Source organism: Kryptolebias marmoratus, linkage group LG3, assembly GCF_001649575.2.
Source record: "Kryptolebias marmoratus isolate JLee-2015 linkage group LG3, ASM164957v2, whole genome shotgun sequence".
In the NCBI taxonomy this organism is placed as follows: Eukaryota; Metazoa; Chordata; class Actinopteri; order Cyprinodontiformes; family Rivulidae; genus Kryptolebias; species Kryptolebias marmoratus.
In genome coordinates, this window is record NC_051432.1 from 5089323 (window position 1) to 5104641 (window position 15319).

The 15319-nt window shown below is 38.6% G+C and overlaps 1 protein-coding gene across 1 annotated transcript in view; it reads right to left on the reverse strand.

Annotated features, from left to right (window-relative positions):
- Nucleotides 1–773: 773 nt before the first annotated feature.
- The window catches only part of wipf2a (WAS/WASL interacting protein family, member 2a), a gene marked incomplete at its 5' end in the record, with an annotated part of 29864 nt that continues 15318 nt past the window's right edge, over nucleotides 774–15319 (reverse strand). The window contains 3 exons of the mRNA XM_017430466.1: nucleotides 774–2722; nucleotides 3959–4060; nucleotides 7013–7249. Of these exons, the coding sequence (XP_017285955.1) occupies nucleotides 2679–2722; nucleotides 3959–4060; nucleotides 7013–7249 (383 nt within the window). The remainder of the gene's footprint in view (nucleotides 2723–3958; nucleotides 4061–7012; nucleotides 7250–15319) is intronic.

The following is a 15319-nucleotide window of genomic DNA, read 5'->3' on the forward strand; positions in this document are numbered from 1 at the left end:
AGACCCTCACAATACGTTTGGGCCTGCCAGGTCTGAACGGCATCCTCCCCCACCATCGGAGCCAACTCACCACCAGGTAGTGGTCAGTTGACAGCTCCGCTTCGCATGTTAGCTGTTACAGGAAATTTAAATTGTCCTGATTGGTCGGCTGTATTTGAAGGTGACACCGCAGATCCATCCAGGGTCATGTTGGGTTTCAGTTCTACCATTAATGTGCAACAAAAACAGACTGAATGTATTCCAGCAGAAATTCCCAGGTGCCTGACCCAGATCCGGAAACGCACAGTTTCCAGCAGATTGATTGACTGATGCGGGAAGTTCAACTTTCGCGGCTTTTTTGTTCCTCGCCAGAAAGGCCCGTGTGCGTGTCTGTCTATAAGCAAAATATTTCCTGAACCATTCTAAGGATTTCACTGAAACTTGCAGACAGTAATCATTGGATATCGGTCTACAACTGATTACCTTTAGAGATCAATCCATTTCAAGATGGCCGCCACAGCTAATGAACATTGGCCGACGTGTTAATTTTACAGCTGTTGAGCAAACATCTGATGTGGTATTTGTCATTAACAACAAACTCAGAGTGTGATGTCTCACAACATTACTTGGGATTTTCAAACAGCTCCAACTTCATAATTTTTTAGCCTGAGATAATCTCAGTCTGAAACTCTGGCCCTAAAGGTGGCGGGCAATATGCATTTCTTCAAGGAACGCTTGGCCTTTCATTTTAAATAAAGGCATCAAGTCAGGAAAATAATTAAAAAAAAACCCCAGCCAGTTCAGATTTTAATGCAGAATGTGTTGCTGTGTGAAGAAGTCCACACACTCATTAAAACCCAAATCAGTCAGAAAGAACAAAGATGATGCTTCAGGTACCCTTTATCCCCCAACAAGAAAATATTTATTTGAAGTAATTTCAAACAAGAAAACAACATGGCTGATTAACAACAAGTGACCACAAAGTTCTTGCTCTTCAGTTGGCAAGAAGATATGAGGAGATGAATGTGAGGTGGCCTTGTGTCGAGCTAAGAGGACATCTGGTAAAAGGAAGTGCAGGTCCATTGTCTTCATCGCCTTTATACCCCAGACAGAGTGCAAGAACCCCCCCAGCCCCCATTCCCCTCCAAATGCTTGTTGGGAAAATGCCACCTGCAGCTCCTTCAGCCAGAGGTGCTGCTCTGTTGGAGTGCAGCTCACCCACTGGAACATTGTTAGAACTCCTGATTTGATTTCCTCCTATGAAAAACTTTTTGCAAAATAAAAATAGATCAGCAACTATGATTAACATGCTCCTTATTGTAAATATACAATATTTATTGCATTTCTCAAATAGACTTGTTTCTTATTTCCTTTCTGGCCACCATCTTCCACCTGAAAACCGACAAAAGCCAACAAGAACAGCACTGGTACCGATGAGAGAAGGCAAAGAGCAGCAGGAAGTGCTGCATCCCTGAGAGTAGACAATCTGACCTCAACCAGCAGCTTTTAGCATTCACCAGGCTGAATGTGACGTGATTAGTGTCATAAAGTGAAGCTTAATGCTCGCTTTTTCTTTGAAAGTCAACCATAGAACCTCCATCTGTTTTGATACAGTTTCTGGCACTTGAGTGTTGGTCTTTTGTTGGCTACTATTGTCTACAATCTGTACAAACTGCTCCTTGCATAGCAAATAAACAACATGGTGTCCCCCTCTGGCCTTACAGTCCTCCTTTAAAGCAGCAAAAGCAGAAGAAGAATCATAGCTTGGAGATCAACTTCCCTGGAAGAAGAGCTCTGAAGAAAATGACAAATGATCCCCTTGTAAACTCGTCTGAAGGGCTCTAAAATCTGCAGCTAAATCACCTGAACTTGGTCCAGTAAACAAATCATTTTGTGCTGAAACAGAAAACATTCTTATCAATGTGAAAGAAATCTTGACGCCTTTAGTGCACAAATCCTAATTGTGCACAGTGCATCTGTCAGCTCAGCAGTAAGGCTGAAAGGTGGAAAAGAAAAACCCATAAAAGAATGGGAATGAGCAGAACCCATCCTCTGCTGTGCTCTCACCCACAATCGAAGAGGAAAAATAAAAATCTCACTTGGGACAGCACAAAACCCGCCATCATTCCTGTGACTCCATAAGATTTGGCACATGGAGAAAAAGTAAAGAGCGGACTGAAACACACCCTTACCTGGCACAGCTGGAATGGCTATCAACAACAGAAGCAAATCAAAACAACAACCACTAATGAGCACCACATTCACAGAATTGAAGAGCTTCGCAGAAACATCTGAGTGGAATTCACTGACTTGTATACTAATAATTTCCCCAAAATAATTATTGCTGACACCACAAACCAAACAAAAAAAAAACAACTAAAATGTCATCAAGAAGTATGAAGATCACAACTATCAACATTCTCATCAAAAATACATATTTAAAGAAAAAGCTAAGCTGGAATGTAGAGGTTTTGGAAGCATCCGGAGTTTGGTCCTGATATGTAGTGTCAATCATCGGCCTCGGCAGCCCATCAGCGGAGATGTGGAGGTGGGCCCGGTTGGAGAGGTCAGGGGGTTTTGTTCTTTGTGTTCACCTCTGTGCTGCTGGTTTAGTGTTGGTGTGTGTTGTAGTGTGTGGGAGCCTCTCCAACGGCTCGACAAATCATCCAACACAGTCCAAGTCCTTAGCTCAGGTCAGTTCACCTCCCCACAGGAGGTGCTGGAGGAGCTCCTCTCATCACACCTGAGAGCAGAACAAGAGACGGTTTACTTCAAAACACAGATGGAGGAAGGAGCAACTCTGAAAGACGGGCAGTCTACACGCCCAGACAAATGCTGCTTGGATGGTGGACATAAAAAAGGACACACACCTTTAGAAATGTGACAAAGAAGAATGTGTGGTGTGTGAACAAAAAGATTAAATTTGGAGCATCAAGTCCTGTACAGATTTGTTGGTATCCTTAAAGAGAATATTAATCTTTATAGCTACGTTTCAAACTAAGTGTTTGAGCAGTTTTGTTGTTTGAATTATTGTAGAAGGTAGTGAGGGCCAAATGAAGCTTTTCTGAAGCTTGTCTTGAAAAAGGGTTCATCACCTGAAGCTTTTCAACACAGTCCTGTTTAGTGACATCTTGTGGCCAAAAGTGTGAAGAACAGCTTAAAACTAAAATCTGAAATGAACTAATCATGGTGGTTTCTCTTTCCACCGAGTTGAGTTGACAGGTGTTTAATATCATGTGAGATCCCCACACTAACAGAACTGGTTTGTTATATTTCACCTAAACTCACCACGAGTCAAACTAACGTTTCACTTCCTTCTAAACCTTTGACTCAGGGACCAAAGCAGTCACGTGTTTTCGTTGCCTTTGAGGCTTTGGGAGTCATTGCTGTTATTTGTATTTTGTGGGGTTGTGTGGAGAACTTGTAAAACAGTAAATTGTAATGTTCATGTTGCAAACATTTGGAGATGTGGAAACTGACAGATAGTGAAAGTAATAAACAACAACAACAAAAGGGATTACAGAATAGTTGCCATCTTTTATCCTTTATTTGTTGCAGAACATGTTGGGTGTGAAAATGTTGGCAGCCTGTTGGAAAACATCATGTAAGGTAGGCTGTTTTTACCATGCAAGAAAGAAATATATATTGCTGCTGTTACAGTCAGACATTAAAACATTAAAATTAGTTAAAGATGGTTTCAAAAATGTCAGCTCCATATTCATTTTGTCTTTGTTTTGCACAGTATAATAATATTGCCTCTTTTTCTCTCATGTACACACATTGTTTGTCCCTGCTCCTAATTTAAATAATTATTGACCTTTCACTGAAAGAAGGCTTATTACACTTTGCTGTGAGAAAGTGATTTTGTTGTTGGATGTAGCAACTTTTTAAACAATTTTCACACACTTCTCCCCACAAAAGCATCGAGTTAACCTCAGCTGCTTATTTAAAAAGACAAACAATGGTTGTTTTTTCTTACCTCTTTCACTTTTGCTGGGGTAGTCCTTGTTAAAGGGTCTGTAGTCCTCTGGAGGTGGAAGATCTTCAACAGGATGGAAATCAAACTTGGATTCAAAATCATCTGAGAAGAAAAAAAAAACCCACATACATATGATTAAGAATAAGAATTAGGTTATATACTAAATGAGAAAACTGGAGCTTGCAAACAAGCCTTTATAATTGACAAACAAAACAGACATTGGGGAGTAAAGAAAGTCAAATATTCTGGCAAACAGTAGGAAAAGCAGAGAAGAATGAAGAAAATAAACCAATAAAAGATCATTATCAGATATAAAATTTTAAAAAAGCTAAACCTTTAGCCCCATCTTCCGTGACCAAATTTATCCCCGAGCTGCAGAATAGTTCACATGATTGTTTCAGTAACATGGAAACACTATAAAAAAACTTCTTTTTTGAGAATAAAAAGCTCAGAATTGCTCAGATGTTTTGCCTAATTGTTGAACAGAAGATGAGCAGAGTGTAAAATACACAACACAAAGAGCTGAACTGGACACACACACACCGACTGAACTGCCTGATACTCAACACACACATTCAAACAAACAAAAATAAAAATATTTTTAACCCTCCCATGGTTACAAGGGCTTCTCTACCTCTCTGTCTTTTAAGGGCTTCGGGAGGGTTAAGGTAATAGAATATTATGTGTCAATTAGTCTTATGAGTTTTTAAATTGCTCAAATGATCAAAAATCAACCTGATTCTTTTAATTGTTTACATTTTTCTTTTACAATTACAAAAAGTGAAAGGGGTCTGAATACTTTCTGAACCCACTCCAAGTGGCTTGTCAATTTTATTTTGCTTTCTGCTTGTGTTTTTATTTATTGTGACCTGGAAAACATGTGAAGGGCAGCCTCTTCTGTTTGTGTTTACCCACAGAGATCAACAGGGATCATGACAAGACTTCATTCTTCATTCAGACTTGAAGCAGCAAACAGGATACAGTTTACGTACAGCCACTGTCTTACCAAAGGATTTTAACAACTCTGTGAGAGTTTGGAGGAATGAAGGTCCAGTAGTCCGTTTAGGATTTTAACGCCCACCCCCCCTAAAACAAAGTTGATGTTTATATGGGTGACTTTTTACTGAGGCTCACAAGTATTTTTGTTAGGTTTGGTTTGAGTGTATATTCAACAGTTCACTGTATGATTACAGTCTCTGAATCCATAAACTTACAGCTGCTTCACAAATCATTTCCATCATGCGAGGACATTTATTCTAAAAGAGAGCCTAAAAAGAATCGACAAAAACTGTTCTTTGAACTTTAGTCAGCAGCAGTTATGATGAAAGCAGAATTATTAATAATAACTTAAAGCAATTCTTTAAGTGATGGGTACAGAAAGAAGGGGGGATTGTCTCCAACAGCTACAGGCACTATAGAAACATCTCCAAGCATCTTAAGGTAGTATCTTACTGCGACTGGTCGAGACTAGTTGACAAACGACATTCACGAGGGAGTTAGCAGATGTTCTGAATTTCCTTGTATTAGTTGCAGAGGCTCGCAGCTGTCATGGCGGGTGCAAGGTGGGCGGAGTGGTACAACCAAATAATGTATTCGGCCAAATGCGCAAGATGTGCATGTGAAAATAGGTTGAGAGTTTCCAAACTTTGCGGTGGTTTGCTGGTTGCTTGGTCTCAGAATTCAACTGAAAATGAATGGGGGGGTTTTCTAAAAATTTTGAGTCTCCAACATTCACAGCTCAATGAGATATGACCTTTACCTGTGCCTACATCTGTTGGTAGGCTTGAGTCTTAAGAAGCTAAACATGGATAGACGATAAAGTTAGGACTGATTTGATGATCTTGATTGCATAATAAGGTAACAGGTGATTGTTTTGAAATGTAAGTGAACTTTACATATTTTTGGGGAGAAACCTTTGTAGTTAATTACAACAGCAGTAAGAACCAGTGTTCTGTCATATATCCACTGAAATAATTTAATTTTAAAATCAGATTTGTTCTTATTCCTCTGTATATTAACATCTGAGTGTTAACATCAGATAGTATTCTATGAACTGCTGCTGTTCTCACGATTTCTCCAGTACAACAGGAAATAAAAGGCTTCTTTGCATAGCTGTAAAAAGATATTTGACTGTCCATGATAATGCATTGCTGCCAGCTCCATCACATCAAGATCATAAACAGATAGTTTAAGAGCAAATAACTGGAACAATTTAAAGAAACATTCGGAGAAGTCATAGCAACTTATTCAATAAAGATAACATTGACTCTTAAATAAGCCATTCGGGCTGAAAGATAATGACATTTTGTAAAATTCTCCAAGTGAAGCCAACCTCTGAGTTTATAGGATTGTACTAGATAACCTAAGAGCTGCAAAGCAATGTAAGGTTAGAAGAGAAGACAGTTCCCTCTGTATTTTCTTATAAATGAGACGTCACAACATAATTTTAGATCTTGTTGCTGTTGGGCAGAAACCTTGCATCTCCAAAATTGCAACTTTTCAGGAGAAGAAGAAAAGGTGTTTCTTTTCAATAAATAGCGTGGTGACAAGTTCATAAAGCTCTTTTAGACACTTTTTGTTGCTTAGCTACACATAAAACTACAGACAGATGTGAAAGGTGACCAAAAAAAAAAAAAAAAAAAAAAAGAAAGAGTTAATTTATGCAAAAACATGAGAACGATGAAAAATGAAGATAAAAGTTTTTTCTTTAACAGCGATGATATATTAAATCCTCTTTGCCTTCATGTTTTAAAATTGCATTTATTTAGCCAACTGCTTTCAAACATGCAGCAAACATGCTCAACAGCAAAATAAATAAATACATAAAAAAGGACAATTCTAAAAGTACATTTTTGTTTTTAGAAAATTGCCAGTTTGTTGACAAAAACTGCTAGTAACACGGGGAAGCCCCACAATCCAGTAACAAAATATCATCTATTTTTTTTAATGAATAAGTGGAAATCTACGTTTGCTGAATTAAATATAAATTGAAATACAGAGATGAGGTATGGGTGGGAAGGACATGATATGATGACGTGTTCTGTACTAACTCACCTATGATGGATTTGGAGGAGTTGCTGGAGTAACCGTTCCTGACAGGTGGAGGAGGGGGAGGTGGTCCAGCTGGGGTCCGGGAGGATGAGGTGGAAGATGCGATGGAGGAAGAGGAGGGAGGAGGAGGTGGTTTACCCACCCGGCTTGGGGGCTCTGAGCTATGGCCACGGTATGGTGGAGGAGGAGGAGGGGCGTCTCGTCCACCGTTACGAGAACTTGGAGGGGGCACCTGAGGAGCTGGGAGGACAAAAGGCACAAATCAATTTTTAAATGGCAGGAAAATTATTAATTAGGCATCAGCTCAGCTCCTCTACTGGTGGCCAGAACCAGATCATTTTCAGCATGACTGGCATTTAATTGCGATAATTATCAAGTTGTAATTGTCATGTGAACAGTCATAAAATGTTTAATGATTTAACAATCCAAACAATGAATAACCTTTTTCTGCCAGATGTTTGGTACTACTGTAATTTATTCTGAATTGATCTTTTGTAGATAAAATATAGTTAACTTGTTAATTGAAGCCTTTTTATTTGTTGAGGTGTGTTAAAATACATGAATAAATAAAAGGTTAGGGAGCCATAATTTAGCTTGGAAAAGAGATCAAGTTTAAATATTTTTTCAGCTAAGATTTGTCCAATGACATGAAGGATATTATTAGTAGATTTCCAGTAACAGAGAGTCAAAGGTCATTAACTTGATAAGGTTTTCAAACACTTTTATTTTCCTGTATAGGCTTTTTTTTTTTTAATGAACACACGATGGGCGGCAGTGGCTCAGGGGGTAGGGGTTTGTCTTATAATCGGAGGGTTATTGGTTCGAACCCCCCCGCTGTCTCAGCCGTTGTGTCCATGGGCAAGACACTTCACCCGCCTTGCCTACTGGTGGTGGTCAACCAGGTTTTTTTAGTAAGAGGAAAGGAATGAAAATGTAAAAATAGAAAAAAAGAAAATGCAACTAGATGGTTATTTAGCAATAAGAAAAAATTTAAAAAGGAAGTAAGATTATATGAGCAAAAAGCAGTTTTATGTCATGTGAAGGATCTAAAACACTGTATCAAACAATTATGGCACTACAAAAAAAAAAAAAAAAAAAGAGAAGACAAGTTGGAAAACTTTCTAACCCAGTGGTGTGAGGTGAACGAAACACGAATATGAGTAGGATTCAACAGTCATGGAAAGACATCGTGACAACAGTTTCTGGGCCTTGAAACGTGGTTTCACTGATGGAGCAGCAGCTCATCGTTCCCAAGTCTAGTTGCAGATTACAATGAACAAAACTGCTTCACCTCATCATCACTTCCAAGTGTGTCTTGTAGCTGCTAAAAGTGTGAAAAAGCCCTAAACCAAACCAGTTTTTGTTTGCCTAAGTTGAACCATGACTGAGCAACAAAAAGGACTAGAATCTGTTGGATGTTGCAAATTTGAGTAGGAAAATAACTGCATTGCAGGCCCAAGCAGCAGATCTAAAGGTAATAATTCACTAGACTGTGACTTGGAGAGCACCTGGTGACTCACAACTGTGAGAAAATTGTGAAAATAAAGGCAAATTTTCTGTTGCTGAATTTGAGTGTTTGCAACTAAGTGACCAGTGAGATGTGAGGCCATGTTTTGCTCATCCAGCTTTTAAATATGGTGGTCTATTTTTGTCTGCACAGCTTGCAAAACTGGATTCTAGCTTCTACACATCATTCTGTTGCCCCCCTCTCCCCCCACATCTTACCTACCTCAGCAGTCGGACCCATGCTGATGATTGAATCTACTGGAATACACTTTGAAAACAAAGATAGGTAGATTTGGACCAGTTTTTGTGTGTGTGTATATATATATATATATATATATATATATATACACAAATCTACCTATCTTTGTTTTCAAAGTGTATTCCAGTAGATTCAATATATATATATATATATATATATATATATATATATATATATATATATATATATATCAATGTTTTTGCCCATGTATATGTGTGTTTGAGAGAAAATTAGTCAGACAAATTTATTGAACATTTTCAAAATTCAAGCGACAAGATTGTGAGCCTCTGCTACTCATGCAAGCAAACCTGAGACTACCTTTGGAGCAAAATCTGTCCACCAGCTAGTCACCAGCAGTCAAAGCCCTGTGAGATACTGGCTTCAGCAGCTGGTGAGCAACTGACTAGTAAATGTTCAAAAAAAGAACAGAAAGAAAGTGAACATTTACACTACAGATGTGTAGCTTTAATTGAATTAATACCAATATCAATGTCCTGATTCCAAAACTATATATGACTTTGCATTAGTTCTTACAACTGTGTGCTCACAACATGCATGAAGTGCAGCATTTATGCATCTGCAAAGAAGAAGACTGAATAAGAAGCTGTTATTATTGGTTTGGTGGAGAGCCAAAGGCATTGTTCTCTTAAATGTGAAATTTATTGAAACATGCAAGTAATGCTGGGCGATATAACGATACATATCGTGGGGACGATAGAAAAGTGTCTATCTTGATATATTTTCTTCTATCGTCTCTATCGTTTCTATCATAATTGTATCAATGATTCATGTAAATATTTCATAACGTAGGCTACGACGAATGTATTAGTGTTGTCACTTTGCATACATTCAGTTTATATAAGTGATAAATAATAAGAAAAACTAGAACTGTGCAGCAGTTATCAATGGGTTCCAAGCTTCCATGCTCTGCCCCTTTCCACGTGCTCGGATCGCGACGTGTTGCCGGCGTGACTTCGCCGCCTCTCTCGGCAAGCGCGCCGAGTCGAAACTCGTCAGGATGATGCGTATTCAAAGGCGCTTCATAAGACGCAACGGTATAATTTGTGAAGAAGGCTCGGGAAGGAAAAGCTAACTGCCATTTGATACCACACAGAGCCAAAGAAATAAATTCATAACAAAGTCAATATTCATTCGAAAAATACAAAAATATTCTCAGATGATCAAGTCTACATCTGTAATAATATGCATTTATCTCCATGTCCCTAGTTTCAATGCTGTTACAGTAAAAAAATGTTAACTGTAATGTTATGCCACAAAGAGCCAAAAAATATTCACAAAAAATCCATAACTCTTCCAAAAATTACCAAAATATTCTCTAATGACCATGCCTACATGTGGAATAATATTCTTTTATTTCTATGTTACTGGATCGAACACATTCCTTATGAAAAATTTAAAACGTTATAAAATTTCCCAAATATTCCCACATCACCATGTGTACATGTGGAATAATGTTTGCACTTTAGGAAATCTCCACACTCAATGGCTTTTGTACAAGAAAGTGTTAACCTTAGTCGTAGCTGTGCTGGTATTACTGAAATATATTCAGAAATTTGTTAAAAATCAATAATGCCTGAAAAAAAATATCAAAATATTCACAGATAACCAGTATTATGTGCTTTGTTTGCCCAAATTTTCCAATCCACCATAGTCTAAAACTTTGGTCAAAACAAAATAGAAACCAGCTATGTTGGCATTTATATGTTTTTCTTCATTAACCACAAGGGGGCGCTCAAATTTAAGCGATATTTCTTGGGGTTTGTAGTTAGGCTAGGTCTGAACAGAGTACTAAATTTCAAGTCTTTCGGCCAAACAGAGTCCAAGTTGCTACTGCTAGCTTTACTTACGAACTTTGTAGATAGTAACGACATGCTTGAATATAGAGCCGTGAATATTGATCTGCACTTTTACAGATTGTGCAAGGAACATATCCTGTAAGTCTTTGCACTCTAAATTCAACAAGTGATTTTTTTGTGAATTTTTCGAAAATGTTAAAAACTCCACATACATTTTTGCACATAAGCCACACCCACTTAGATCAATCATTACCATATTGATAACATAGTTTCAGGGTTGTATCCTGAAGATACCCACCAAGTTTCACGTAAATCCATTCAGCCATTTCGGCAGTATAAACTTTACCTATTTGTAGCGCCCCTTAGGCACCACTGGTATGAAAACTATTAATAAATTTGAAACTGTTCTTAAGTTACGCTCAATAAAGATTTTATTTTGGAAAAAAAAAATTTCTTTATGCATAATTCATAAACTAAAAAGTTTTTTGAAAATCCGTTCTAATTGTTTGGTTAGCCAGTCGCGCAGTCATACCGTGTGAAGTTTCGCTTCGATTGGCTTTGAGCCTCGGGAGGAGTTAACAAAAGTAGGTTACACATATTTTGCAAGTTTTCTACTAATTAGCATTTTTTTTTTTTTTTTCAAAACTTTTTTTTTTTTTTTTTTTTCAAAACTCACGTAAAACGTCATGGTTCACAGAACAGAACAGAATAGAGATACTGTGAGTACAACTAGTTATTGTAAAAGAATTTGCTAAAAGGCATTTATTGTTGTAACAGCGCCACCTGGAGGTCAAATTTTGCAATTTTTCCCTCATACATAGAGAGCACAATTCTATAATGGATCAGTAATTTCCGCAAAGTTAAAGTTTGACTTGGCAAAGCTCAAAAGTGAGATAGCGTATAAGCCACGCCCACTTCATTATAATATTCATGATATTGTCTCAAGGTGTGGCCTTGATCATATGTACCAAGTTTGGTGTAAATCCATCAAGCGGTTATTCAGATACAAACTTTATGAAATTGTAGCGCCCCCTATTGGTAAAACCACATAAAATTTAATACAAAGTGGCAACATGTCATTTACTATTGGGATCTAAATGCATTTTCCATAATCTTAAAGTATGGCGGAGACATTCATAGTTAATCGCTGTGCTAGCTAGCACTGAAGTGTTTGGTATGGTGTTACTCGCACAAAATTCTAAATTTTTAAAACTTTTTCATCACCGCTTCAGCAGATTGGCCTATAGATGTTATGTACCAAGTTTCACGTTGATCCAGCTTTTAATGTGGAAGTAGTATTTGAAAGTAGGTTTTGCCTTTATTGCGCTATAGCAAAAAATTTTAGTTAGGCAGAAGTGGGCGTGGCCAATGTAAAAAAGATGCAGAATCATCCAGAGTTTCAGGTGGCATCAAGAATTTGAGTGTAGGACTTGCGGTTTAGGAGTTATTGGCAAAAACGCATTGTCCTTTGTTATAGCGCCCCCTAGGTATGGGACGATATGATTTTTTTTTGGCTGAGTAGCGGTAGTGTTTTCCTATCAGGCTACCTTGTTGGCTTTTCTCCAGGAGTTCTCATTTTTCTGGCCAACTAGTTTTACAGGAGAAGAAGAATAATAATACACAATTCTGAAAAATCCGTACAAAAACAATAGGGTTTCCTGCTCCGCTGGGAGCAGGCGAACGGCCATGCCTTGCACTGGCCGCCTGCTTGCTCCCACGGGCTTGGAACCCTAAAGAACTATTTTGCGAAGAACCTCCGTTTTGCGACATGACACTGCTTTACGTGTGGGTTTACGACATGCTTTACGGCAGCAGCTTTCTGTGCGGCCCGGCGGCACAATATATTCCGTATATTGTGTCGGTATTTAAGTAATAAGTGCTGAAAGATGGAGACGCATGAAGTATCAAACCCAAATCGCAACAAGTAGAGACAGCTAGCAGGCAGCCCAAGAAAAAAGACTTTTACCAAAATGAGGGGGACGACTGTGATTTGGTTCAAGAAGTCCGACACGGAGAAGAAAAAGGTAATATGCTAACTCTGCTAATAGACTTTTCTCATCTGACGCCAACACAACAAACCTCTTCTATCACTTAAAGAAGAAACATGAAAAAGAATATTTAACAATCCAAAAAGTGCAAGGTCAAGCAAATTGTAAAAGAGCCAGGGAAATTTGCGAAAACTATAGCCGGCCGAAGATAATGGAGTCTGTTGCCATTTGATACATATATATTGCTGCACTAAAATGCAGCAAATCTCATCTGTGAAAGTTCAGTTAAATGTCACTTCGAAATAAAGCTTGAAAAAAGTAAGAAATTAGATTATTTTTTCATATTTTTCAGAGAATAACTGACAACGTACTTAATTGGGGTATATTGTGATATATATCGTTATCGTGATTTAAAATTATCCAAATCGTGATATAGGATTTTTTCCATATCGCCCAGCACTACACGCAAGTATTTTCCACAACCAATTCCTTGTTTGGCTTGAATTTATAGTTCTGGACATTTAAGCTGCCAAAAAATACTACCAAAGAGTAATTCTGCTTTCACGGTTTTTAAAAAGGCAGTAGAAGGTAAAGTTTACAAATCCTTCAAACATGGATCCTCCGTTCCTGTACTATGTGAAACTCTGGATTATTCCACAGAGCTTCAGGAATGCAGAGAAACTAGGAGACCTTGTGGAGAATCACTTAGATGTCAGAGCCTCAGCTAACAAGTGCCTTCCTGTTTGGCACGTTCACTCCGGCCAATAATTAACAACAGAGAACTCTGAAAAAGAGAGAGATGCTGAACTATACTGTGCTTTTTGTGGCATAGGCTGCATGTTGGATCACTAGATGTAACAACAAAACAAAGCATATCTAATGATGAATTTATTAGCATAATTTTACTGTTTAAACAAGGATAAATTAGCATGTGTCATATTTTCACTAAGTACAAAACGTGCTTACCATATACGGTCTTGTAAAGCCACCCGCTGAATTTCGGCCCAACAAACCATTTTTGGTTAAACCCGCTTGTTCGATGTTTATTGCTGTGGGCTCATTATAGTTGCACTTTTATGAAAATTTGGAGGTGCATGACCACACGACGCAACACCATGCAGGGGCGGGGACAGTCCAATTGCGTCACTGTTGGTGCGCACACACCCTCGCACGGTGATCAACGCGTCAAGTATAAATCTACCGGAAAGGTACAGGTGCGAGTGGAAAAAAACATGTATAAAAAATGACATATTTTGCAATAAACAAGCAGAGCTTAGTCTGGCGGTAAACAGCCTGGCGGCAAAAAACAATCATAATTAAGCCATTTAGCCTTTGACTGAATGGCTGCACACAGAATAACTTAAAGGCATCCTTGTGTGCAGCTGTCAGTGATGAGGCCTCTTTCTGTGATGGCTTTTAACTCACACCATCTTGTGTGTGTCATCCAGGAGAAAACTGCCCGAGTTGGATGGTCCCTGTTAGCGTTTGTACGAACAAGGACCCCAAATGCACCAAACTCAAGTTTCTGCTGGACAAACCAGAGGACACAATAACTGTGAGCGGTGTCAGCCCAGACCAGTGGGTCAAGGTGAGGTCCTGCTGCACGTCTCCTAAAATCAGCTTCAGTCTTCTGAAGGATTTGTAGCTCTTCATCTGTATTTACATCCTCATCAGTAGACTTTAGGAAACACTCGAACATTTCATAAGGATGCATTACAAAATATACACATCATGACTGTGGGGGTAAAGAGACATTTAGGTCACACTTCAAAATCCTGGGTCCACAGTACAGGATTTAACAATATTTTCTCTCGTCTGATTTCTCATGTGTCTCTTCAGACCTTAGTATGGAGCTACAACTATACACGTCCAGCTGACTTCTCATTAAAGCTATGACTTTTGAACTCAGAGCATTTTCACAAGGAGCCAAAATTAAAAACTGGATCACTAATGGATTTTAATGACACTTTTAGAAAGTAATCATTGGATGTACATCTGCAACTGATTTACATTTTAGAGTCAGTCTAATTCCAGATGTCCGCCACAGCTACTCCACATTAGCCAACACAAAAAATGGCTTTAACTCAGTCAGTTTTACAGATATTCAGTTTTACAGATAAATGTGAATGTGTCATTCACGGCACATACTCTAAACTTGAGATTGTAAGACTGTTATTTCCAATGTTTGTCAAAATGGCTGCAACTTTGTCATTTTAATATCACAAGATGATCTTGGTTCAAAACTCTGTTAAGAAAGGCAGTGCATTTTTCAAGAAAAGCCTGGCCCTGAATTATTATACATTCTGATTCTTTTTCTAGCTGAGTTGAGTAATAAATGATGAGAATGTTTTTTCCCCCTTCCTACAATCTGATGCAGTTGTTTTCCTCTGTTTACAGATCAACCCTGGGACTGTGGGCTTCTATCGCATCCAGTACAGCTCATCCATGCTGGACAGTCTGCTGCCGGGAATCAGAGACCTCAGCCTGCAGCCCGTGGACCGACTTGGCCTCCAAAATGACCTCTTCTCCCTTGTAAGGCTCACTGACACACACACACACAGTAGGGCAGTGTTTCTCAACCTTTTTTGGGCCAGCGCCCCCCTATCTATTATCCAGGCCTCTTACCCCCCCCCACCCTTTTTTTTGCCTGTTTACATGAATAAATCTTTTTTATTCATGGACTTATAAAATATAATACCTGATCTTGGGTATGGCCCATCAGAACATCTCTGTGGGCCAT